The sequence below is a fragment of the Gouania willdenowi genome, chromosome 8 (assembly GCF_900634775.1).
Source record: "Gouania willdenowi chromosome 8, fGouWil2.1, whole genome shotgun sequence".
NCBI classification, from domain to species: Eukaryota; Metazoa; Chordata; class Actinopteri; order Blenniiformes; family Gobiesocidae; genus Gouania; species Gouania willdenowi.
The window spans coordinates 25,326,356-25,351,507 of NC_041051.1; the positions used below are offsets into that span (position 1 = coordinate 25,326,356).

The 25,152-nt window shown below is 38.8% G+C and overlaps 1 protein-coding gene across 1 annotated transcript in view; it reads right to left on the reverse strand.

Moving 5' to 3' along the window:
• Positions 1–3,066: 3,066 nt before the first annotated feature.
• The window catches only part of LOC114468417 (neurexophilin-1), a 38,542-nt gene continuing 16,456 nt past the window's right edge, over positions 3,067–25,152 (reverse strand). Inside the window, exon 2 of the mRNA XM_028455299.1 lies at positions 3,067–5,296. Within this exon, the coding sequence (XP_028311100.1) occupies positions 4,523–5,296 (774 nt within the window). The 3' untranslated portion in view covers positions 3,067–4,522. The remainder of the gene's footprint in view (positions 5,297–25,152) is intronic.

A 25,152-nucleotide genomic window follows, 5' to 3' on the forward strand; every position in this document is an offset into this window, starting at 1 on the left:
CCCAGCATGTGGACGCTAGGGCAATGACTGCTAGCTTCAAAAGTGAACACATGGCTCATGCTTCTTCACTGAGAGTTAGACTCACTTTAGTCAGCGAGCACACACATCCATATCTATGAAATATGTGACAGATAGTTGGATGAAACAATCCCTTGACATAGCAGACACAAGAGGCCCAGGTTGACTTTGACAGATGAAAAGGACTGGGAACATCTGTGGGTGGTGTTAGCCTACTGTCCCCTGCAGACTTATTAGTGAAGTGCTCTTGGCTTCGGGCAATTACTTGTTTTATTTTTGAAAAGGCTCTTTATACCTCTTTAGTAGTGAATTACCAACTGTAAGCTTTGATGTGCAGCTTTAAAGGTCTTTGTTTCTATCTTTAGCCTTCGGAATGATTTTTTTCTCCCGTGCTCCCACAAAGCAGTGAAAGCGATACATTTATGCCTACATTTATGCCCCCCCCCCACCACAGGGGAACGGCTTCACCCTGGCTCTCACTGCTGTGGCTGTTACCCAAGTGCACCTGGGACAGTGTTAAGTTTCAGTCATGCTTACATGAGCACAGACCTGACAGCACTGATGTCACATTACATTAGCATCTGGGTATCACTGTTTAATGACTACCAGCACCTGTTTAGACTGCTCACTCTCAATTAATCACCAAGTCTCTGTGTCCTCAGATACAGGACAGTGGTCACCCTTGCATGTGAAATGTCAGACTGTTTAATTCATGGCTCCATTGTGCACAGCTCCCCAGTAATATTGTTTGTAAGAGGAACAAGAGATGAGCCAGTCAGTGGACATTTATCTTAATGAGAGCTTTTAACTCGGGGTTGAGCTTTAAAACTCTCAACAATCCCCACAAACGTCCTCTTATCCTCTCACTCGCTAACTTGATTTGTCAGAATACAATTTGCCCTCTTGTTGAAAGCAATAATTAGTTCTCGAAGAGATTAAATTATTATGATAATATTTTCATTTATTCCAGATAACAGGCTGATTTTAGCGAACGCTGTATTCGTCAGGAGTAAGCAATCTCCCTCGCACAGTCAAAGTTATCAAGGCATGAAATCAGGAATCCTGACGGCAACAAAATGTAATCTTTTTCATGCAGAGGGGACAATAGAAAGTACTGCGTCTCCTTCTCCAATTTAATTAAAAGATGAGTCCTTCCATCTCTCACTCCCCCACCTTCCTCTCTCCTAAGCATGGTGAACTAATTCTCTCTCAATGCTGAATGTAATTATTCTCTTCAGTCTGAACTTGAACCAAGCCCAACTCTACATTTTTGTTGTTCTTTAAACAATAATTATATTTTTAATGTATTTTTTTCACTATTTTGTTTTCAATTACTCCCAATTCACTTTAAAAAAGACCTTCATTTTGCAAAGCAAAATACTGTGTGCTTTCGGCACACATTGTGTGTTTGGAAAGCTTAAAATTATGTGTGAGTGACCCAATTTTATTTACTGTGCTTTTTTTTTTAATAATTTGAGAACTGTTGCAACTCATTCTTAAGAAGTGTAAAATACTTCAAAGTAGTGACCAGATTATCAAATGCCAACAACTAAATGTATAGTCGCCAAACTTAACCATAACCCCTACTCTAACGTAACCTAACCCTGTCTGGTAATTAGTATAAGGAATAAGTTCATACTGTCAATTAGAGTTGAAACAAGTATCCGGTACAGATAAAGCACTTTTGCAGAGTATTATACGAGTAATACGAGTCAATATCTGCGCTCCGATTAAATGAAAATCTTTATTGGATAGCTGTCTGTGTCTGTGTTGCTATGATAGGTTAGTCACAGTGACCCTCCCCTACACACATACAGATGTGTTGTTGTCACTGAATGTGTCCCACAGCTCCGCTTTGCGTGCTCCACCGCTCTCTCAGGTTTGCGAGTCTTTTCCGTGAACGTTTAGGGTTTCTTCAGCTTCAGGTTTGTTTTTTTTTCAGTTTGTATTTCTTTATTAAACAGCAGAGTTCTGGTAAATGTGGGTTGGTTGAGACGTGGTGCGACTCGTGTTGCGACTCTGCCTGTCGAGGTTTCTTTTTTCTTTTTCACTCCCCAAAACCAGAAAGAAGCAAAAAAATTAAATTAAAAAAAAGTAAAAAAAAGATGTGTTGTATTTATTGTTGCAAAACTAGTTCTGTCAGTAGTTCGTTTGCTATTGTGATGATAACCATTGATCTGAAGTTAAATGCTGATGCCGTCCTGTAAATAGTTTTCTAATCAGCAATAAATATAACCATTTCTGATCAACCCTAATCAATTGCATGCTTAAAATAACATATTAGTAAAGCCCCGCCCATTTCAAGACAACCTGACCCATTTCCGGATTAAATTCTGCCGACTTTCAGGTTCGGCCCCGCCCACTCCGAGTACCGATACAGATAATTAATATGGTTAACAGATACAGTTAATGCTGTACTTGCTCATCCCTAATGTCAGTGCACAATTTATTGATAGTCTCCTAACCTAAACCCAACCATGTGGTGTCCTTTTTACCGTTGTTTTTAGTGGCAGATTTACTAAGATCTCAGGTAAAGGGTACTTGCTGCACTTAATTTACTAAGATTACTAAATCACTTGCTTGCCTACATATTTTGAAGGTGCTGTTCCTGTACTTGCTGCACCTCATTTACCAAGATTGCAGCACAAATCGGTGACATTATTTTAATAGTAACTAAACCCCTGCTTTCTCTTGACCTGCCACGAGGAGAAAAATTGAAAAAAAAAATCCTTGATTATGGGCGTGGCTCCTTGAGCAGTTAAGACACACCCAGTTAATACTATGAAATATTCAATAATGTGACTCATTACTCAATATACTGTACCTCTCTATTCACTCTTCTCTCAATCCAAATTACTCACCACAGATTGTAGAGCAACACAGGTGCTAGTTTTTATGAAAGGGGCGGGGCTAACAGCGCTGGTTTGTAACGCAAGATGGTCCCAAAACGTCACACGATCTTTTCCTCACTCAATAGCAAAAATCAATTGTAATAGCTGGGTTTCAGCCCATAGAGGGCAGTCACTCTGACATTTTACAGCTAAATATGCCAATTTGAAATATTTTGACTAAAATGTTGAGAGTTGGATCAGGATCAATCAACAGCACTCCTTCATACCCATATACATTTGCATTCAGCAGAAAGTGGTCTTGGGGTTTAGTTTCCCTTTAAATATGCTATGTTGAGTGTTTGATAGATTCAATCTCATGTGTAGTGATGTTTGCACACATTTAAACAGTCGCAAACCTTAGTGAATCTGTTCCTTAGTGTATAATCCTTAACCAAAACCATAACTGTAATTGTAATAAAATGTTTATTATCAAATAAATGTTTTATCTTAAGACGGGGATTTTGTATTTTTTACATTACTTCTTGCATTATAGCGTGTTATATATTTTTCATCCATTCCACATCAAATAATATTCAGAACCCTTTAATGAGTTTCAAATTAATGATCTGAAATCCCACTGGGAAGAGCTAATCAGCAATCATGTTTGATCAATGTGAAATTGGTGTTTTCTAATGGGGTGTGTAAGTGGAAGTGTCTCTGCCTGTCATGAAAAGAAAGCTAAATCTGGCCCCACGGTAATCATTTAAAAGTCAGACTCAGCTTTGATATTTCCATCTATGTCTAATTCATTATTAGTGTAACCTGAAGGCTGGTGTGGTAAGATACCTGATTGGTTTCTCTAAGATTAACATTATCTGTTATAGAAATACAAAACCAAACACATCATTTTTGACATGCAATTTTTTTTCTAGTTTTTTCCAATACCATTGCTTGGCAACCACCTTAGTAAACCACAACCTCTGTTTTAGTGAGGCACAGTGCTGGCATGCAGATAACTGCTTCTGTCATGTCAACGTATATGATCCGCTAACAACCATGAAAAGCAATGTTCAGCAGTTACTGAGCCTTTAAGTGTTTTTGTATAATATTGTAAAAATATATTTTAGTTAGAGCTCATGTTCTTAACATTTCAAAATATGTTTCTAACCCAAAAAAAAAAAATGCAATAGCTACCAGATTGTTGGTTAATACTGTAGGTTTCTAGCTCTAGTCATATATTATATAGTTGAAACAACCTTTTGAACAAAAGACTGCCTTGTAACTTTGTGTAAGTGTATTTCACAAACAGCAGGACATTCAAACAACATTTACAATTGATGTCATGGTGGAGAAAATGGTCAGTGCGAAGTTGGGGTTTTAAAATTGGATTGAGGTAAGAATGGGCATGTTTATAGTTTTTACTTTTTCTTGTTTGTCCAGTATGGAACAGCATTCCAAATGCCTAATTATGTGCATACTGTTGATTTTGATTTGCATATATGACTTTACATCAACAACCACGCTGCAAAGTAAATCCTTTATGGTGTCTTTCTGCCGTTCCAGCATTATGGACAATCACAGCCGTGCTTTTCTCCTCAACTGTAGCAGTCACGCTGACTCAACCCCACTTTTCCTCTCTCCTCCTACCTCTCCTTACACCCTCATAAGGTGTTTTAGCCCGAAGGCAAGTAGGGCATTTCGTTATGGTAGTTATAGTCTGGGCAAACCTTCTGTACCAGTCGGTAGTCCGTACTGTAGAAGGAGATATAGATACAGATGACTTTGAAAGGTTTGGAGCAAATCCAAGACACATGACTTTGAATCTGCTCCTGAAAGCAGGTCTTTGATGGGTCATAATTGCACAATGAGGTACGCTTGCTACGGTCTACTTTCTCATAGTCCACACGACAGTTGAAGATCTTGGAGTCTTTTGGGTAGACCACGCTTTGACGCTCCAGGTCAAACTCCACTGCTTTCACAGGAGGCACCAGGCTAACTGAGATGTTGCCCTGGCCTGTGGAGTTGTGTCGGAAGTAGACACTAAACGTGCCATTACCGTGATCTACAATCTTGCCAGTAATAAGTAGATTGAGCCTCAAAGTCTTGATGTTAGAATAGAAGTCCCCCCATCCAAACATCTTTTTAAACTTGCCAGTTTTAACAATTGGCCGACGTTTGACTCTGGAGGTGGAGGTCTCAGGCTTAAGCAAGTCACTGCCCAGCATTTCCCAAAACTCCTGTTTAGAAAACTCCTGCTTAGAGAAAGGGAGCGGGGAGCGATAGGGCAGCTCCAGGGCGGTGGCATTAGCAGCTCTGCTTTTGCCTTGAAGCATCCAGCGACTCAAGGGTGACAGTGGGGACTGGCCATTTAAAAGGCCAATGGTCTTGGATGAATCGTCAGAGGAGCTCTTTGAACTGGATCGGTCCTCTTCCTGGGCCAGGACCACCTGAAGACAGGAGACAAATAAGAAAATGGGAAAAAAAAGTAGGACTGTTATTGAGGTAGACATAGAGTGATACATTGCTAAATTTAATTTATCACCAGAGTTGGGGTCAAATTGAGCATTGCGTTAGTTCAGGCAGGCACTGAAGTCAAGCTCGCCAGCCCCACCAGCTGACAGTAGCAATTCCCTAATCAGTTAATCATTCAGCTAGTTATGTTCCATGGCTCCCATTTGTTACAGAGAGTCACGCTGCTGTATTTAAACCAGTGCAAACACGCCTACTTCTGCACTCTTTGTCCGCAAACGACTTGCAACCCACCCCTACCCCAGCTCCTACTATTCTGTCTAATTAAACAGATGGCAACGGCTCAACAAATCCTGGACACACTGATGTTCTATCTCTCTATTTTGTTCCGTTTTCTTCCTTTTGTCCACTAAACCCCAACCAGTCGAAGCAGATGGCTGCCACCTCTGAATCTGGTTCTGCTGGAGATTTCTTCCTGCTAAAGGGAGTTGTTTCTTCCCACTGTCACTAATGCTTGTTCATGTGGATTAGTTGGGTTGATAGCGCGTCAAGATGACTTTGTCATAATTTGCGCTATGTAAAGTTGAATTGAATTGAAGATACTAACGCTGTGGTTCTGTTCCAGGGGGTCCTGCGACCACTCTCTCTGCTTATGCCTCTCCATGTAACTCATGGAAAAGTGAATGGGAGCTCCTTTCGCTTTGGGCTTTCCAAGCAGCTGCTGGAAAGGGCAGTATTATGTTTTCAATTACCCATGTTCAATTAAAATTCAATTGCGATTCCAGTGACCAGCATTTTTTCCAATTACAATTAAATTAGATAATTTTTTTCCCCTAAAGTCCATTACAATTATGTTCTCAATTCTTACAGTTCAATTACAATTAATCACAATTACTGACCCTGAAATAAATAACCTAATAAAAGTTAGCCTTCTTCTTGTGTTAGCTTTCTGTCAGCATCTATATATATATATATTTTTGTTGTGGGTTCCTTAGCATTTTTTGTGTCAGTATACCGCTTGATTTAATTTTTTTTTCTTTTTATGGTAAAATGTGGGAAAGTTTGATATGAAACATATCTTATTATTTGTATTATCATGGCAATTATGATTACATATTATCTAAACTCAATTACAATTTTATTATGATTATGACAGCAACAGATTTTTAACAATTACAATTATAATTATGCCAGATTTGTAATTAAGTATCAATTTCATAATTATAATTGACCCCAACCCTGTTTACTGCTGATACCCTATGTGCATCATTAATCATTGATGTGTCATCAATTGCTATTAATTATTCCCTTTTTCTTTTTCTTTACCTGAAAGGAGTCCTTTGTGTGTTGTTTTGACAGAGCTGGTGCAATTCTCTAAGCCCACAGGTAATACATGTATAAGGCTGATGTGATGCCTTTGAGCTAATGGTAAGGCCTAAGGGGCTTAACATACAGATCAAAATAGAAAATCCACTTCAAAACTGGATTAGCATGCAGCATGTTACCCCAGATGGATCAATAGCTTTGATGTTGGATTTTATATTACATAGAAACCTGGAATACCAAATAAAGCAATGTGATTTAAAAACTAATTTCTAAGGTTGTTTCTTTGATAACGTGAAAGTACTCACGTTACTGTAATTGATTTGCTTTTATGGGTCATTTTACTTGTACTTACTGTAAGTACATTTTAAAAGAATTATTTACAACCAAGTAAATTATTAGTTTTCGTCACATTTTTAAAAACTTGAAAATGTTAACCATAAAACTAAGGGACCTGCCTAATAGAAAAACGCTCAAACTACCAACATTTTGCATCTTTTTAAGTTGTGGCGTAATCTTCGAAGATCTTAAAAGTAATGAGGTCATTTTTAAAATCCAAGGAGTAGAAAGTATATATATTTGTTTACAAAATAAAGGAGTTAAAGTAAAATGTTGCCGAAAAAATAAGTACTCAAGTAAAGTACAAATACCATAAAACAGGGCCGGTTGTAGGCAGGCCTATATGAGGGTGCAGTCAGAAATGTTAAGGCGGCATCATATGTTCACATCATGCTCCAACTCTTTGTTTCCCCTGTTCTTATAGTAACAGTGTTTTCTTCATTGAATTGGGTTGTTAGCTACGTATGTGTCCAACCCCAAACTAGAGAAGTGGATTGTACTGTACTTAGTCAGGCCTCAACCTTCAGACCTGTCCAACTTGGGTGTCCCACCTGAAGATTAAGCTCCAGCTGGTATAGCTCTTAAGGTCACTGAGGCACGCAAACCCCCTGACCACAAAAATGTGGCAATCCCTCAAGGGGAAACTGAGAAATTAAAAAATAAAATAAAATATTTTTAATTCAGCATTTATCAACCAACAACATAACATATATCTTAAGTGGATGATTTTGATTTTGGTTTTGTGTTGATTAGTTCACCAAGAGGGAGGGGCCATGGGGTCCTCTGGGGTTTTGATGAAACTGATTGGGTTGGATGACAGTGAATTGAACAGTAGTGGCTGTTTCTGTCTCCCTAAATGGTGACCCAACCATGGTCGCCATGGTAGCCATGGTAACCATTGCGTATGGTCTGGTGACAACACGGAGTGAAATGGGGGAAGGGGGGCCGGGGGGCTTTGGGCTTGGAGGTGGGCCCTGGCCACCTCTGCTACGGTCCTGGAGTCAGCTGAAATGTGCACCTCAGCCTTGGTGGTGATGGTGGGACATGGTTGGGCTGTGGGGGAGGGCTCTCTGGTGGTGATGAGACCCTGTCTCCCCCTCTCTCTATGTCCTCTCTCACCTCCCCCCCTGCTCATTCACATCTTCTACACGAGATATGATGAGAGCTTCCAAATGCTCCAGAGTCTCATCTTGTAAACGCATCCCCCAGTTGCGTCTAGCCCAGGATGAGGCTGTCTGGAAGGGGGTCTTGCCAGACTGCTGTGGGCATGCCCAGGAGGGCTTCAAACTCAGCCTTCATGGCCACCGGTAGTGGTCCTGGAGGATGAGCGTGGTGGTGTGTCCAGTAATTAATGTTTGTGTTTTATTACAGAGGCTAGCAGGTTTAATAAAGGTGGATAAATGATTAGTCAGCCTCTGAATTGTGGGAGGGGGCTTAGAGGCTGAAACTTTCCTTAGATGGTGGGCCAGTTGTATTATGTTATAAATAATGTGTACATTTACCCCAAAGTCTGAGTCATCAGACTTGGGTTTATCATCCCTGGTGTTGTGGTGTGTGTGTGTGTGTGTGTGTGTGTGGTGCTTGGTGCTTTGTGGAGCAGCGCCGTGGCTGCGCATGTCCACGTTGGCGGCGCACAGTGCGCTCATTAAAGCAATATTTTGGAGCTACAAAGTAGTCCTGCTGCCCCCTCTTGCCCCTGTGTAAAGCCGACCCTGCCATAAAAACTGCTTAAGTACAGTAACAAAGTATTTGTACTTCATTACTTATCAGCTCTGTACATCAGTACTCTTTACACCTCTAGTTGAAGGTCAGTTTGTGAACTTATAAAGCTCTGAAAATATAATGGATGATGGCATAAACCACAATTCACAATACATACAGTAGAAAACAGTAGTTCTTCAAAAATGAGCTGTTTCGTGTTACTCAAGTTGTGCTATTTGAGTCTGAGCGCCGGGGAAACTATGACTGCCTCTCAACATTTTGTCGTAGGATCAAAGTGTTAGAAGAGGCAGGGCGAGGCGGACACAGAAGAAAGTGTAATGTCCAATTAGGCCTTTCAGTGTTTTAATTACAGTATTGCCACTCACACAAAGTTTTCTGATGTTAACGGAAAGAGATGCGATGGAAAGAAGAGGAAGTGCGATAAGATGGTGCTGCTGTGCTCAGCAGTAGCTTTGTGCACAGTGGAAGATTGTGGGTGCAATTATTCAGTGGCCAGGATGTATGAGCAGGTTGCTTTGTTGCATAGTCTTGCGTCTTTGTGCTTGTTTATAATTGTCAGCAGAGAATCCACACATGCACACACAGGTAAATGGAGGTTATAGAAAATTTGAATTCTTGAGTAAATTTGTGTACGACTGTGCTTCACCCTGCAGGGAGATTTTTACAGTGATGCATTATGCATGCGTTCGTTTTTCTGTTCTCTGATCCATCTACTGTGTTGACTGTCAGGGCTCTTCCTTATGCAGGCTTAGATAGGATTATTAGGTCCGACTCATTTTTATTCCCTTTTTTTTTTTGCTGATTTTCTTTCCCTCGCTCAGATTAGTTCACTTGTTACGCAGTCAGTCACTGATATTGATTTTCTGTCCCTCTAAAATCATGGATTTTCTTTCATAACGCAAAAGGGATTTAGGGCTTCCCTCTTCCTTAATTCTAGCTCTACTCCATAGGGGAGTGTAACAGGCTGGACATCCCTTGCTCTTGTTACCTGTCTACTTCAGCTCGCCATAGGAGCCAGAAAAAGGCCATAGTTCTTAATCATTGCTTTAATTAACTTTTTTGGAATCCCAAACCCATTATACATAAGCAATGGTAAAAAGGTTTTGATTTCAATAGGCTTCAGTATATATTTATTTATTTCATGAAGGCGCCGCGCCATTAGGGATGACTTTGATGGCTACTGCGTTTGATTCTCACTGAGCCAATGACTGATGACTGCAGTAACACTCTGCCTCTATCTCCTAATAACACTTGTAAGGCGTTGAGGGAGTTTATTTATAAATGGATTAAAATCATTTTGATGTAAAAATGGAAATGAACCAGGGTGTGGAATTCTTTTTCACCATTTACTTTTCAATAGTTTTTTTGGCAAAATCAATAACATTAATCACGGACAGAGATTTCAGTTTGACAACTCGAGTAAAATAAAGTAAAAGAAGAGAACTTGATAAAAGAGCAATGAAGAAAGGAGATTAAAACTAAACAAAGGAAGATCAAATTATGTGTGTTTATTTGTGTCTATTCAGAGGCATCTGTTGATCACTTTGATGTCTCCTTGACTTCTGTGCAATAATACTTTTGAAGAAGACTGGCAGTTGACAGTCGAAACATGTCAGGAGATCAAAGTAAAATTCCTGAAGAACATAACACAATATTCAAAAAGAAAACATAAAGGACATGGTGGAATGATCAATGTGGCTTCTACTTTTCAAATGGTTCCAACACCGGTAGGCTATCTGAACGCATTCATATTGCACCATTATCAGTTGTTTCAGTGAGGCTCACCCTCTTCAAATCTACTTTACATTATGGTGCAAAGTGCTTGAGAGGGCTAGGGATTTGAGAAGAGCTGAAGATCTAAGTGTAGTCGCCAGATTTAGTTTGAATTGTACTTGTCATGAATTTAGAATTAGGTTTGGACTCCTCCTCCTTTTTAAAGTGTCCCTGCCACACCAATAATTCATGCTGGTCTAAAACTAGAACCACACTGCTAATGCAATGACATCATGACTGTGTGGAATAAACAACTCCACAGTCTACACAAACTGTGGTGGCAGAAATATGCCTCATCTCCATCTAGTCAGCATATCAGAAGCTGAAGAAAGAGAACATACTGTAGATGCACAACCCACCACAAAATCTTATTGTGTGAGACATCGTTCCACCTCTAACAAATAGTGACACTATACTCTCAAACTGGTAAAATGGGACTGCTGATCAGCTGTTTTTGGTGGGCTTATTACATTACTTCATTTATAAACAAACGTGCAGAGTAACCAATCAAATGATGAGCGTAGTTCTTTTTCCCTAAACTGAGCCAGCAGACGAAAACAGCGTCTATTACGGTACAGACTTAAAGTTTTAAAGCCACTTCTTGTTGTGGTTTCAACAATATATCCAGGTATTTTAAAACAGAGCAGAGCGCAGTTTCGTACGTCTTCTCCGTCGTGGCCGCCGTGTTTGTTTTGATATTGCTTGGCGCATGAAATATTAGGTTTTTTCCTGTTCAGCTCTTATTGGCTCGATCTACTCTGGATCGAGGAAGTGAGCAGAAACGACTACATTACCAGACCCACTTTCTTACAAGAATTAAGGAAGTGGGTGTGCTCGTTCAAATCTAGTACAAGGCAACTACAGCAGAGCTAACACAAACATACTGTAATTCACATGCTCTATCAGTTCTAGAGATAAATCTGAAATTCCAGTTCCTAGGTCCACCCTACGGTGCCACTCTGCACTACAACAACATGCAGTCAGTGACATAAGCAGTGGATGTTTCCGTTTACAGTGAGTCGAAAACAAAACTTTTTTTATCAGAAACACATTTGTGACCCTAAAGTTAGCCATTTTAGCTGTGCCCTTAGAATTATTTTTTTGATAATACACTTGCTTTTTTAGGGGGGCATTATCATGTCTGTTCTCACATTAAAACTTTGCTAAGGAACTTAGCCCACCAACTCCTAGGGCGCTATTTCTGCACTGCAACACAGTTTTTTCATTATAAGGTGTGGTCAGAAAGTGCGTTCTCCCTAAAGGTGAGACGGGGTACCTTTGTGCCCCCTTCATTCAGCTGGATCAAACTTCTTCAATATTCAAGGCCTAGATTCGGTAAGATGAACCTGAAGGGAGAGGTGGAAAGGGGGGTGGCAGTGGCAGCTCATTCAGCTATCTCACAAGGACAACTATTGTGCTTCTGACTGTTACTTGCCATACACCAGTCTTACACAGATCAATTCAAACACAGCTATTCTTTTAAAAGCAAAGAGAGTTAATTTGATTCTGCGCACTTCAGCCTATATTCAGAACTAAACAATATCAGTTGTAACCAAAGCACTAGGCAGTTTATTTGTTAAGCTGTATGAGCAGGACGAAGTACCTGAGGAGAGGGAAGTATGGGCGTCGCTGCTAAGGATGCTTTCCCGGCGACCCAACCACGGATAAGCGGCAGAATATGTATCTGCATCGGTATGACCCACAGTAGCACGCACCCACTGATCGTGATCGAGCATTTGTACCTTAACCATAAATGTGAGGTGAACATAGATTCCTAGCGTTCGGAACGTGTCGGGACTCTGTAACACCAGTTTGAGAGGATGTTACCTATCAATGACATATTTTCACATTCTTTATTTACCCTGTTTTTTAAACTGCATATACTGTTAGTCTAATTTCCACAAGCTTTACTGTTTTTCTCTTTATGTCTGCTTAGCTTTAAGGTATAGAAATACGCGTAGATAATGTGTGTACATAAGTGTAAAACTCTCAGCACAGATTTGACTTAAGCAGTGTTGCGTGGTATCTTTAGACATTAGTGTTATTTTAATACTGTGAATAATGAGTGCACTGTTGCATTTAGATGGCTTTATTTACATATCTGAACATGAAAGTGTTTTGTTCCACTATTGTATGTTATAGATATTCATCAGCGCCCACTTCCTTTGATGTTTAAAATACAATGTGCAAAGTCATCCTTTGATGGTAATGCAGCAACATTGTTTGTGTTTGAATGAGTCAGGAAAATTTACGGCAGCAGAACATTTCCAAGGGAATCTGCAGTGTTGTAGTTTTCTATGTACGTATGTACGTACGTACGTTAGGTCATTTCAGGGCCATATTAACATACACGGTAGCTTCATTGGTTTATCACTTGCTTTAAAAAGAAGGTAGATATACAGTAGATCCTTCATTGTGAGCCTTTCCCAATAGCTTTTTAAACAGTAAATATCCTACTTTGTCTTAACGTAATCACTTTTCCCTGGACATGAAGACTGTCAGATATGTCAATGTATTCTTATTTCTTGAATATATTCTCTAATCCATCCAACAGAACTAGCTCCAAGTTGCTTTGTAATTTGTTTCACTTCTAGCTGTAGAAACTGCTTTAGTTCATAATGAACTTGTTAGTACATTGTGATTTACTGCTCTTATTCCTGGGGACACAACTTTCTTTGGTGCAGCTTTTTTATGTGATAAATGTTTAAATTTACATACATTAATGAGCTTTGATCATTGAATGGGATGGTTTGCATATCTTCATTAGAGAGGAGACATGCACATCCCGGGCCTGAAACAGCATGCTGGATCAAAAACTGTACATAGAAAAAAACAACATAGGCTGCTGCAATTGCTCACCAGTTTATTAGCACCACAGTGACGTTTCAGGCATCAGCCCTCCATCAGACAGTTACATATAGTCATATCTTTATTGCCTGAAACACCAACTTTAGCTTCTAATCTTTTTTTCATTACTAAAACTATGAAAGTCTTAAAAGTTTAACTGTCTATTTCTGTCCTAAGGTAAAATGAGACGAGGGATGTTGCAGATGGACCTGCTGGACGACCACAGATGGATGTAGAACAGGACGATAGGAAAATGAATTATGTGTCTATTGATGAACAAAGGTCAGAAACAAAGAAAGGATCAGAAGAACTACAGTATATTTGGAGTATGCCATTTGGATTAATGGAACAGCCTCGGGTTGGTAAATAAAATATCATATTTATCAGACACATCCCATTTTCATTATGTTGAAGTTAATGACTCTGAAATGCACAGTTAGACTTATGTCCGAGGTGTAAATCGATTTTAAAAAAAAACAAAAAACAAATGAATTGCAAATCTGCCTGTAATTAATTATGAATAATCTAATTTTGTTTATGTGTGAACGACACACTGAATCATCAAGTTACTGCACAGAAATTGTGTTAATTCTGGAATAGTTACATGTATTAAGGTGAAATGTGTAGTTTGATGCTGAGATGATAGAGATTATTTTAATTTTTTTTTAAATGTCTTCAAATTAAAGATATTGAACCATATCATTCCCAAAATGTAATCACTTGTCCCTTATTCCATTTTGGATATTTCCTGAAAATTTCTTAAAAATCTGTCGATTAGTTTTTGAGTTAGACAAATTCAACTTCACTCGTTTATTTGAAAGGGACAGTGCACATTGATGGACATAAATGTAAATAATTGCAATGACATTAGTTAGCAACAATGCTAATTTGCATCTGTTGTCCGTTGGAAGGTCACAAAACAAACATTATTCAAAAGGCTTAAAGTACATAAATACAATACACATATCAGTCAATCAACAATACAGAGTGCATGAATATAAGAGTTACAGTTAAAGTGCTTAAGTTAATAAATAAATAAATACATGCAGGCAAAAACATCCCTTCCTTGGCGAAGGCAATAAGGACAACATTGTACTCCTGTTATATTCTATTGCGTAGATTCACTCACAGTCAAAGCAGCTGTTGTAACTTACAGATGTGCAGTGGTCACATGTTAGAGCCACATATGGAGCGTTTTTGTCCTCCTCGTGGGTTAATGATTAGCTGAGTCCCCTGAGGCTGCTCCACCCCCCGTCTGCAGTCCAGATTCCTCCTCCACATTAATACGACATTACATTTATAATATAATTCATTGGTTTTCTAACTTTTTTGACTCGAGTACCCCCTTTATCTTATTTCTGAAACCAAGTACCTCTTGGTCTGATACATTTTACTCAGAATAATGTGGAAAAACCCCTGTAAAGCTTAATAATGGAATGATAAAGTGATTAACACATTTTAAAGAATCTAATTTTGTAAATAAGTGGAGTGAAATAGTATTTAATGCCTCCTAAATAGAATTATTCCTACAGTTTTTATCATTTCTGGTCCCTTTCTGGTTTACTCTTTGTATTTTGAGTTTATCTTCTAATCAAGATTTTCATTGTCATTTTTTTAAAACAAAAAAAAACATAAAACCCCATATTTCTAATGCTTTTATTTGTTAATTTTTCACGCTCTCTCTCTCAGTTACCCCCTGTAGAGCCATTGCGTACTAACCTTGCCTGCAAGATGGATTCTCCTGGTGTTCACAAACAGAACCAGAACCTTGTGGTTTAGTTACTCTTTAAAGGCTTGGAAGACATTTCTATCAGAATTAATAACAATACATTAGGTCCAAATGTATGGCCGCCCCCATTTACACAAAGAAAAGTTGTGGAAAGGTGCAATCCAAATCCGACTTGCTTAATCTTGGTGAGGCAATTGAGGAACCAACCTGACATTACTGAGTTGAGTTGAATTTAATAAAGAACAAATTACCGAGATATGATTATTTCAAAGTACACCAATGTTGAGAGAAAGATATTTCACAATTTATTTAAACTGATTCAGGTCTCTATATTTTGTTAAGTACATTTGACGTAATTCTGCTAACAAACAATAGTAAAAATATGACTTCCTTGGCAGAGGTAAACACTAGAAATGCAGACATGTTTGCCTAAAATTGGTGGTGATTTTGTAAAATAAAACACAAAAGTGTCTGTAAATTTCAACTTGAGCAGGTAAATGTTCTAATATTCAACAGAACTATCAACTGTAACATCTGATACAATTTGCACTGCTGGCTTGAACTTGTTGTATTTTTATTTGTAATCATGCTTTCACCTACTGTAAGTGATAGTTGCAGTGATGGAAACTCACTTAACAACTCTGTATGCCTTCTATGTGCAAATGTAACATGTTTATATGTAGAGTATTTACATGAGTATAAAAGCTGCCTTTTTCAGTGTTCCAGTTTTATAGTAAAGTGCATTTATAGTCCAGTGTTTTACGATAATTATTCCTATAATATTCATTAAAACAACCAAAATATAACTTTTTAATGTGCAGTTGAGTTGCCCACAAAATGTTGTTTTCAAAAGTTGGCTTTGACATTGGCAACTCCGTTTACTGTGGATGATGCACAGTGAGTCTCTGTGAGGGGGCAAAAGTTTGGGGTTATTTTATCATTTGTCATGTGCACTAAGTGACTCAGTGAAACGGCTTGAAACGACGAAAGGTGGCCGCAGGCTCCATCCCATTAGTAATTGTGAGTCACTCGGCACCAGTGAGCACAGGCTGCAGGCCTCTCTCAGCAGGAAGTAAAAGGCGTGGAGCAATTCTCACCAGTGTGCCTGCTCCACAGGCAATAGTCAGCCTGTTACTGTGACGGCTACGCTGCTTTAACCTCTTCCCCCTGTTGACAGACGTACCTTGTTGCTGTTTTATAGAGTAGCTTAAGTAAAATCTTTGCCATAGCTCTCAGAGCTAAGGGACCGCTTAAAGTGTAGAGAGTCAGAGACGCATTATATGATTTGCAAATTAAGCCCAGAAATACTTTACAGAGTCCCATTCATATAATTGAAAGATTTTTGGTCTACTGCCAGATTCTACAGTGGAACCATCAAGAAATGTTACAATGCTAACAGAGTGCAGGAATTTGCAAAATAATTGTTCACATTTTTTTTTTTTTAAATGTTTTGTCTTTTTGGTGTCATTTTTCAGTTATATTTGGAGTATTTGTAGCCATATTGTGTGTTTTTTTAAGGTGAATTCTGTGTATTTTGGCTGCTGTTTGGTGTATTTTTTCTCATATTTTGTTTTTGGAGACATTTGTCAATTACTTGAGAGACTGTACAAAATATGAATCCAAGGACCGCCAATCGCCCATTCTTCCTGAGTATACCTTTGACATCTCGACAAATCTTATAGAATGTAGGTAGAGGTATGAAGTACTTGTGTCATCTGCAATTGATTTAAACTTTTTTTTTAATTTCACATGAAGAACATTTATTTATAATTTATAGTTTGAGGCGTTTGAGAGTGGAACACTGTTATACCAACAAACCTTCTTAAATTGTAAGTACACCCCCAGGTTTTTGCTGATCTGCCACTTGGTGGGAAATTCAAAAAATGCCTTGATTATGGGTGTTGCTCCTAGAGCTGTTAAAGCTGGAGTATGTAAGGGTTTTTTTTTTTTTTGGGCTTCATTTGGGGCATTGCTATTGGCTACCTGATTAAAGTCGATGCACGTTCATGTCCTAATTGTAGTAAAAGTGCAATTATGCACATTCAAGCAGGAAAAGCCCCCATTGCGGCATTAGTTACAACAGTTACACAGCAAAGCAACCAAGAAAAAGAAAACCAATGTGGAGAAGTAACAGTCTAAAGGCCCAAACATAAACGGATTCCACCGTGGTCCACGCGCAATCAAAGTAGACGTCAGTGACCGTGCACAGTCCGCCCCACCCACTAGTGTCAGAGGGAGACTGATAACAGAAAAAACCATGAGTAAACCTAAGAGAACCACACATAGTCTGGACATGGAGTGGTGTGGGTCTGCTCTGACCTGCAGCCGACTGTGAGCTTTGTGGGAGTGACGCGCTCAAAGTACAACCAGCTGCCAGTAACTAGAGAGTCATACGTGCTTTCATGTAAGAGTCTATAAAACTTTCAGAAAACACTCCAGTAACACAAAATAAAGTCCCTACATTTGTCACTAGTCGCTTTTGAGAAAATTCATGAAGATGTAGATTAATTCAAAACAGATAGGGGAAGGGGGGAGCGTGGTTGATTCTATATAAGTTTCACAATTCTACATACTGCAGCTTTAAGAAATGCCACCCGGCCCCATAGTGTTGCGCATTACACCTACGCACACACACAACACTACAGACTCTAGCATTCACGGGCAAACAGCCCCTGCTCTCCAGTCATGATCCCAGAAAACCAACTCACACACCCACACACACACACACACACACACACACACACACACACACACACACCCACACACACACACAGCCACACACACACACACACACACACACCAAGAAGACAGACACAGCGAAAACAAGTTCAGCATGTCCGCATAGAGCTGCCAATCAATGCTCACTGACAGATGAGAAAACATAGGTCCCTCCTACCAGGTTTTTAAAAGGGGCGGGGCCAACAGTGACAGTTAGTGACATCATTTAGAACCAAAAACGTCACCAAACCCAATCTCAGCCAATAGCAAAATTGTATTGTAATAGCCGGTGTTCAACCCATAGAGGGCGTCACTCTGACATTTACTACATTACTTTATACCTAATCATATATGTATTCAGTTACATTTTATTTATAAAATCTCTAATTACATTCTAACATTACACCTCTTCATCTTATCAGTGATATTGTATGAATTCTGGTTTCAAATCTGTCTCATTGAAATGTATTTTTACTTAGATTGAATACACTCATTCCTCTAGGTGTATTAATGTCAGTGATGTTTTTTAGCAAATAAACCCATAATGATCTATTGGTTTGCTTCACTCTTTTGATTAAATTCTCAGAGATCGTAACAGTAAGAGCCGGCAGACAGTATGTGTTGGGACCTGCATAAGCAATGATATACTTATGTTGATTGATTAGCTGTGTTTTCTATTCACAATTGCTCTGAGGGTTTTAGCAGGCTTTGAGCATTAGCCATAATAAAGATACAAGAGACCAGTGGGACTGAAATGCATTAACACATTTTGTGCAACAGGACTATTTCAGCTCTTATTTCAAGTGAAAACACAAAACGTTTTTTAATCCCAATGCCGTTAAGTTTCACCTCAAACTCTGATTTTAGAGGAGCTACCACTGTGGCCTGAATGCTCTGCTCTCACTGTCGTCCTTCACTTAAGTTGAAGAGACAACAGCACTAGATTTTAATGATATAAATAGTTGCAGGAATATTAGGTTCTGATGTGTTAAATTATTTATAAAACATTTTTCTCTATTTGTATGTTAATACAGCTGCATCTTTCATGCCTGCCGTTTTAGGAAAGACTTTTACTCTGGCTTCATGGATTAAATCAGTAACTAATCAAAATGCTGTTTGTATGTAATGATAATGGTTTTCAGAGACATGGTGACCTAATGATGGTTAATGCAATGATAAACACATGACCACTTTGGAGGATAAGTAATAAAGTAAGTAAGAACAAATTAATGCCTACAAAACGATAGGGAAAGATTTCTGTTTACCCATCAATGCAGGATCTAACCCCCACCTGTGACCATGGGTTTATGCATATTGACTGGATGTTCAAGATTACGGGTACATGCAGTCATAATTATTTTTGTTTCTGCCAGGTGGTCAGGGTAGTGCTCATAGTAGAGTAGAGTAGAGTAGAGTAGGGTAGAGTAGAGTCGGGTAGGGTAGGGTAGAGTAGGGTATAGTAGAGTAGGGTATAGTAGAGTAGAGTAGAGTAGAGTAGGGTAGAGTAGAGTCGGGTAGGGTAGAGTAGGGTAGAGTAGAGTAGGGTAGGGTAGAATAGAGTTGGGTAGGGTAGAGTAGGGTATAGTAGAGTAGGGTATAGTAGAGTAGAGTAGAGTAGGGTAGGGTAGGGTAGGGTAGGGTAGAGTCCTCCATATCTAGAGAAGGAATTTGGGGTGTTTTTTTTTTTTTTCATCTGGTCCAATTTTCTATGCCTGTTTATCCATTTCAGTGCTATGCGGTACTGGAGATGATAGCAGCGTAGACAATAATGGATTTTCTTAACCTAAAAAGATGTTTTATCTATTACAAATCCAACAAGTAAATAACATTTCTAGCATAGAACAGTTTTGATCATACTGTGTGAAGTCCAATAATCTTAACCCAACACACCCCACTCAGAACCCCACCAACGATCTTCCTCACTTGAGCAAACGTGATCTAATGTAAATGGAAAAGAAATTCTTATATTCTTATAAGACATCAGGTAATGTGATGTTTACCCTCTTTAGTCAGGAAGGGAAATTATCTGGACTAAAACCTAATTATCCTTATGTGTGTACCCAGTTTATCTCATCCTAGTTAAGGCCACCCAAGACAGACTAACAAGTCACTCGCATATTCCCTTCTACCATCAGGCTAACATATATTTAGACCATAAATCTGTTTAGAATAACCTTGACTGTCCATAACAGGAGGACATAGAGGAGGTTTTAAAGAATGTGCCTCGTGCTTTGGATGCTGCAAAGAGAACAGTCAATGATTCTTTTTATTGCAATGTTGCTGCTTTTACAAAAATTACAATAATTTTTACTCATTGCTTTAACCGAATAGGACAGCTGACTTGTGATCAATTTATATAGTTGTACTAGTGCAGGCAGAAGTTAATTGCTCTCTGTCTAAATAAAATTGTCACACACAATTCAAGCCAATTGATCAACATGATAGTGAGAATTTGCTTCCTGAGCCACCCAGCAGGGCTCAAAGCGTGCTTGTCCTGGAGAGCTGACAAGTTCAATAAACACTCTCCTTTCCTCAAGCTGTTGAGCTGAAATCTTCATCTATGATATGATATGAATTTTTAATTAAAGACCCAGGCAGCTCAGATTTCTTAAGTGTCCGTCGATGCTTCATTCTTCTCCATCCGTTTTTTTCTCTTTGTCATGTAATATGCTCACATAATTGAAGTTAGAAAACGCCTGCAGTGCTTATACCTGATTATTCTCCTCGCTGTTATATATTCGAGAAGTGCAGGAGAAAAAAGTAATTTGAAAGAAACAAGCCATTTAACTCTTAAAGGGATATTTAGCCTAAATTATAAAGGCAGCTCAACTCAAAGACTATTCTATGGAACCATTACTAGTAGGAATGCGTGTGGTAAACACGTTAAATGCTTGCTTGTGGAGGTCGACATGTTCGACCAACTGTGACGTAATGATTACTCAACAAAGTGCTCCATTCACGTAACTCAAACTGGTTTACGAGGTTCAAGGCATCCAATGGTCGCTGTTTGAGGGTGTCTTTCTTGTTCAGCTGGAAGTCATGTGTGGATCTTAAATAAGATGGATGATAGTGGCGTCCAAATGCTGCGCCCACTGACATTTTAAAAAATGTATTTCTTGTTTTATGCCAAGTGCAATGTCGAAATCTGTCCAACATACCGATACAGTTCCTGATCATCTTAAGGATAACGTCATAACGTCCAAGGAACTTGATGAAACGAAGCACTAAAACTTTGAAATAAAATGCTATACAGTAGTCCCTCGTTTATCGCGGGGGTTTTGTTCTAAAAATAACCCGCAATAGGCAAAATCCCGAAGTAGTCAGCTTTATTTTTACAATTATTATACGTGTTTTAAGGCTGTAAAACTCCTCCACACACACTTTATACACTTTTCTCAGACAGTCGTCGACATTGTGGGTTTTGTCGGGGAGAAAACTTGCTAACATACAGCACTTCAGAGTGCGCAGGATAAAAAAAATTCCCCATTTGCTTCATATGCGTGTTTGAAGCGAAGCACCATCCATCAGCGACACATCAAACTCTGTGAGTTTCACTGCCTGTTGAAGCGAGGAGCTGTGCTCCTTTTTCTCCTCTCATAAACATAAACCACCTGTGAAAAAAGCCGGTGTGATTAGCGGCTAATGCTAACCGAGCTCAGTGCTACAGAGAGAACTTTTACCTGCTACTACCACCTCCTCGCTGATTCTCCTCCACGCCTAATCCTTCCTTGTCCGGTCCCGGTAATAAAGGCCATGTCATACAGCTCCAGGTGGTCACACACAGCTTCTACCATGAATCCGTGAAACACTGAGGCCGCAAAAGGTGAACCGAGTTATAGTGAGGGACAACTGTATCTTCAATATCTGTGCCTCCATTACTCTTGGAAATACACATAATCTAAATAGCGCAGTAAAACCTGGTAATGGAAGCAATTGAATTTTGAAAAAGCACTTCAATATCACTGAAAAGTTTTTACGCTTTCATGAGGAGGAATTTCAGGCGTTTCAATGACTTATTACGCAAATGCACGTCACAGGACTTGACGTACCTGGTTACATGACGACAATTCTCCGAGAAAACATGGCACGGTACGTGTAAACAGAAGAGGAGACCGGGACATTTCTTAGCATTATATTTTAAAATTATTACTGCTACATTAGACATGAAACAACAATGGAAGACGGAGTGTTATAAGGAGGTTCTCAGAGTCCATCTTCCTGCAGCAAAGTCTCACGGGATGAGATATCATGGGAGTTGCGAGGCACCTGCACCTACATTTAGAAATATTGCTTCTATTTTGCAAAAATCTGTAATGGAAACCCAGCTATTGACTTTAAATGGGAGTAAGCCTACTATTTGTGTGAAGAGAACATGATAACACTTATTGGCTGAATTCTCCAAAATGGTGATGCCTGCATTTTGAAAAATAGTACTAGTTTTGAAGGCTAAAAGTTGATATAAATGATTTAAAAAACATTTAAACAAATTAGTAACAAAGGTTTATTATTCATCTTAAGTGCAATCATGTGATGGGTTTGTATCGCTTCAATCAGTGTTGGGAACGTTACTTTAAAAAATTAATTAGTTATAGTTACTCACTACTTGTTCAAAAAAGTTACTCCGTTAGTAACTAAATTACTCTATAATAAAAGTGACTCATTACCAAGGAAAGTAACTATTTGCGTTACTATTAAAAAAAAAAAAAGGTGCTCTATGTTAAATAATTCATATTTTTTAGAAGCGTGTGTCGTTGTGAGGTGCTTCATTAATTTTGAGTTGCTTACAACAGATGTCGACAGTCTTCTCTCCTGGATATAATGGACACATACACGTTCTTGCCTTTGACCACAATTAATATAAAGTAGTGTTTGTATCGTCACTTTAAAAATGTCAACCTTTCATCAGATTGCTCCACGCTCGCCATCTCTGCTGATTCATCCAATCTGCTGTGTGTGTGTGTGTCGCGTGTGCTGGCACGTCGCCTTAGCCAATCATAATTGCTCACCTTGTTTTTAACCCACCTCCTCACAACAGTTGAGTCAGAAGCCAGGGATGCTTTCGGATAACATTTTATTTAATCAATGCATGTAACGCACCGCATTTAACATTCAGTAACGATAACGGCGTTGTAACGGCGTAAAAAGTATTTAGTTAGATTACCCCGTTACTGAAAAACAAACGCTGTTACATAACGCCGTTATTTTAAACGCCGTTATTCCAAACACTGGCTTCGATGAATAGTTTACTCATGAGATCAGTGAAGTTGGAATCTGAATCGCACCACTCTAAATCTTTTCATTTCAAGATCTTTTCCAATCTTTTTTATTTTAAACTCCATCTGTTTTTTGGTTTTTTAAATGCTCATTTTGGACAGGTTCACTTGTGTTTCTCCCAGTGGACTGGGCCTCATTTCATATGCTCGGAGAGATGCTGGGCTCTGAATTGGCAATCAAATTTCTACATAACAAGATATCGACAAGCTGGCAGGGCAAGGAGGATAGAGGGTAGCAGCAGGGGACTGTTACTCCCTGGTATTCCCTCCAGAGAATGTGCAGCAAAGCAGGAAATGAAGGAGGGTGCAGCTGATTAAAGTCACAGCTATGGTATTCTCACCTGTTGGAAAGTCTCTAACCATTACTGCAAATTTGTGGCACACCAGACCAATAAATATGATTTTTGGATGATATTTGTGTAATTTTGTAATACATAATGACAATTAAAGAAAGTACTTCCCTGTCTCTCATTAGAATGTCTATATACTAGTGGTTCTCAAACTTTTTTGACTCAAATACCCTCTTTCTCTTTTTTCTGAATCCAAGTACCCCCTGTGTCCGACGACAACATTTTGCTTAGAAAACGATCTAAAAACAACTATAGAGAATAATGACGGAATGAACGAGTGATAACACATTTTAAAGAATCTAATTTTGTAAATAAGTGGAAAGAAACAGTATTAAGTGCAGTGGTTTTTTGGATCGTGACCCCATTTTGATTTCAAGAATTTCTAACGACCCCAACAACATTTTTTGAGAATTATTTTTTGATCATGTTTGAGCTCAGACTTTTTTTTTCTTTATTTTTTACTGCATTTTAGTTGTACTCAATTTACAGTATATTTCACAAAGGGAAAGTATAGAAATACAGTTGTTTAAGATAATTTATTATTTAATTTATGTATTTTGCAGAAATTTCGACCTCAAGTTTGAAAAACCCTGATTTAGTGGCTCCTAAATAGATTTTTTTCTGTAGTTTGTATAATTTTCAGTCATCTCATGTCTGGCGTGGGATCAAGACTAACACTTTATTCATTCATTTTTTACTCTCCTTCTCTTAAGTACCCCCTGTAGTGCCATCATCTAGCCCCATTTGAGAAACACTCTCTTATAGCATGCAACTTTGACCAAATCCCTGATGGTGTCATGCTATCGCGAGGTGTTTTCCCCGGTATCCCTCTACTTGTTAGCTCCCAACTCATCATTGTTAAGCTCTGCTGTCAACACTCACAGTTTCTTCAACAGTCTCAGTTTCAACAAGTTTGAGCAGCTGAATATGTTTCAAGGGAGAGTTCTTCTACGAGTTGCTCGTCAAGGTAAAAACCTTTGATTATGCCAGTTATCTTGCAAAATCCAAAGACATCTAGGAAGATGAGTAGGTGCTGTGTTTGTCCATAAAGAACTGGATGACCCAGGTTTTAAGAGAATGTGAAAATGAAGACAGTTGGAAGGATTTCTCTTCAACAGGGGTCCCCAATCCTGGTCCTCAAGGGCCACAATCCACTATGTTTTAGATGTTTCCCTCTTCCAACACACCTGATTCAAATGATTAACTCATCATCAAGCTCTGCAGAAGCCTGATAACAATCCTGGTCATTTCAATCAGGTGTGTGTGAAGAGGGAAACATCTAAAACATGCTGGATAGTGGCCCTTGAGGACCAGGATTGGGGACCCCTGCTCTACAACTTACCCTCTTGCCTCAATCATCCATATTCAAGTGACAATGCCAAAAAAAAATAATAGAGGTGGTGAAAGTGATATAAAGTCTTACACAGATGTTGAAAATAAGCAGAATGAAGAGAATAAAAATCCTTGACAACGTTTGTATTAACCCAGAAGTATGAATCTAATAATTTATTTATTTTATTTTCATTCAGAATAACAACTTGCGACACTGGTTAACTTGTGAAATCTGGATTCAAAGTGCTCAGAGTTAACATAATTTCTACAAAGAAATACATGATTCCATTGTAATCTGTTTTTCAAAGCATTGCTGTGGGAATTTGGGGTTGATTAAACATTGGTTTAGAATGACCTTGCCAGACATTTCCATCAACTGAAAACTAAATTACATTCTGAGTTCATGTATCAGGGTAAACCAATTGTAA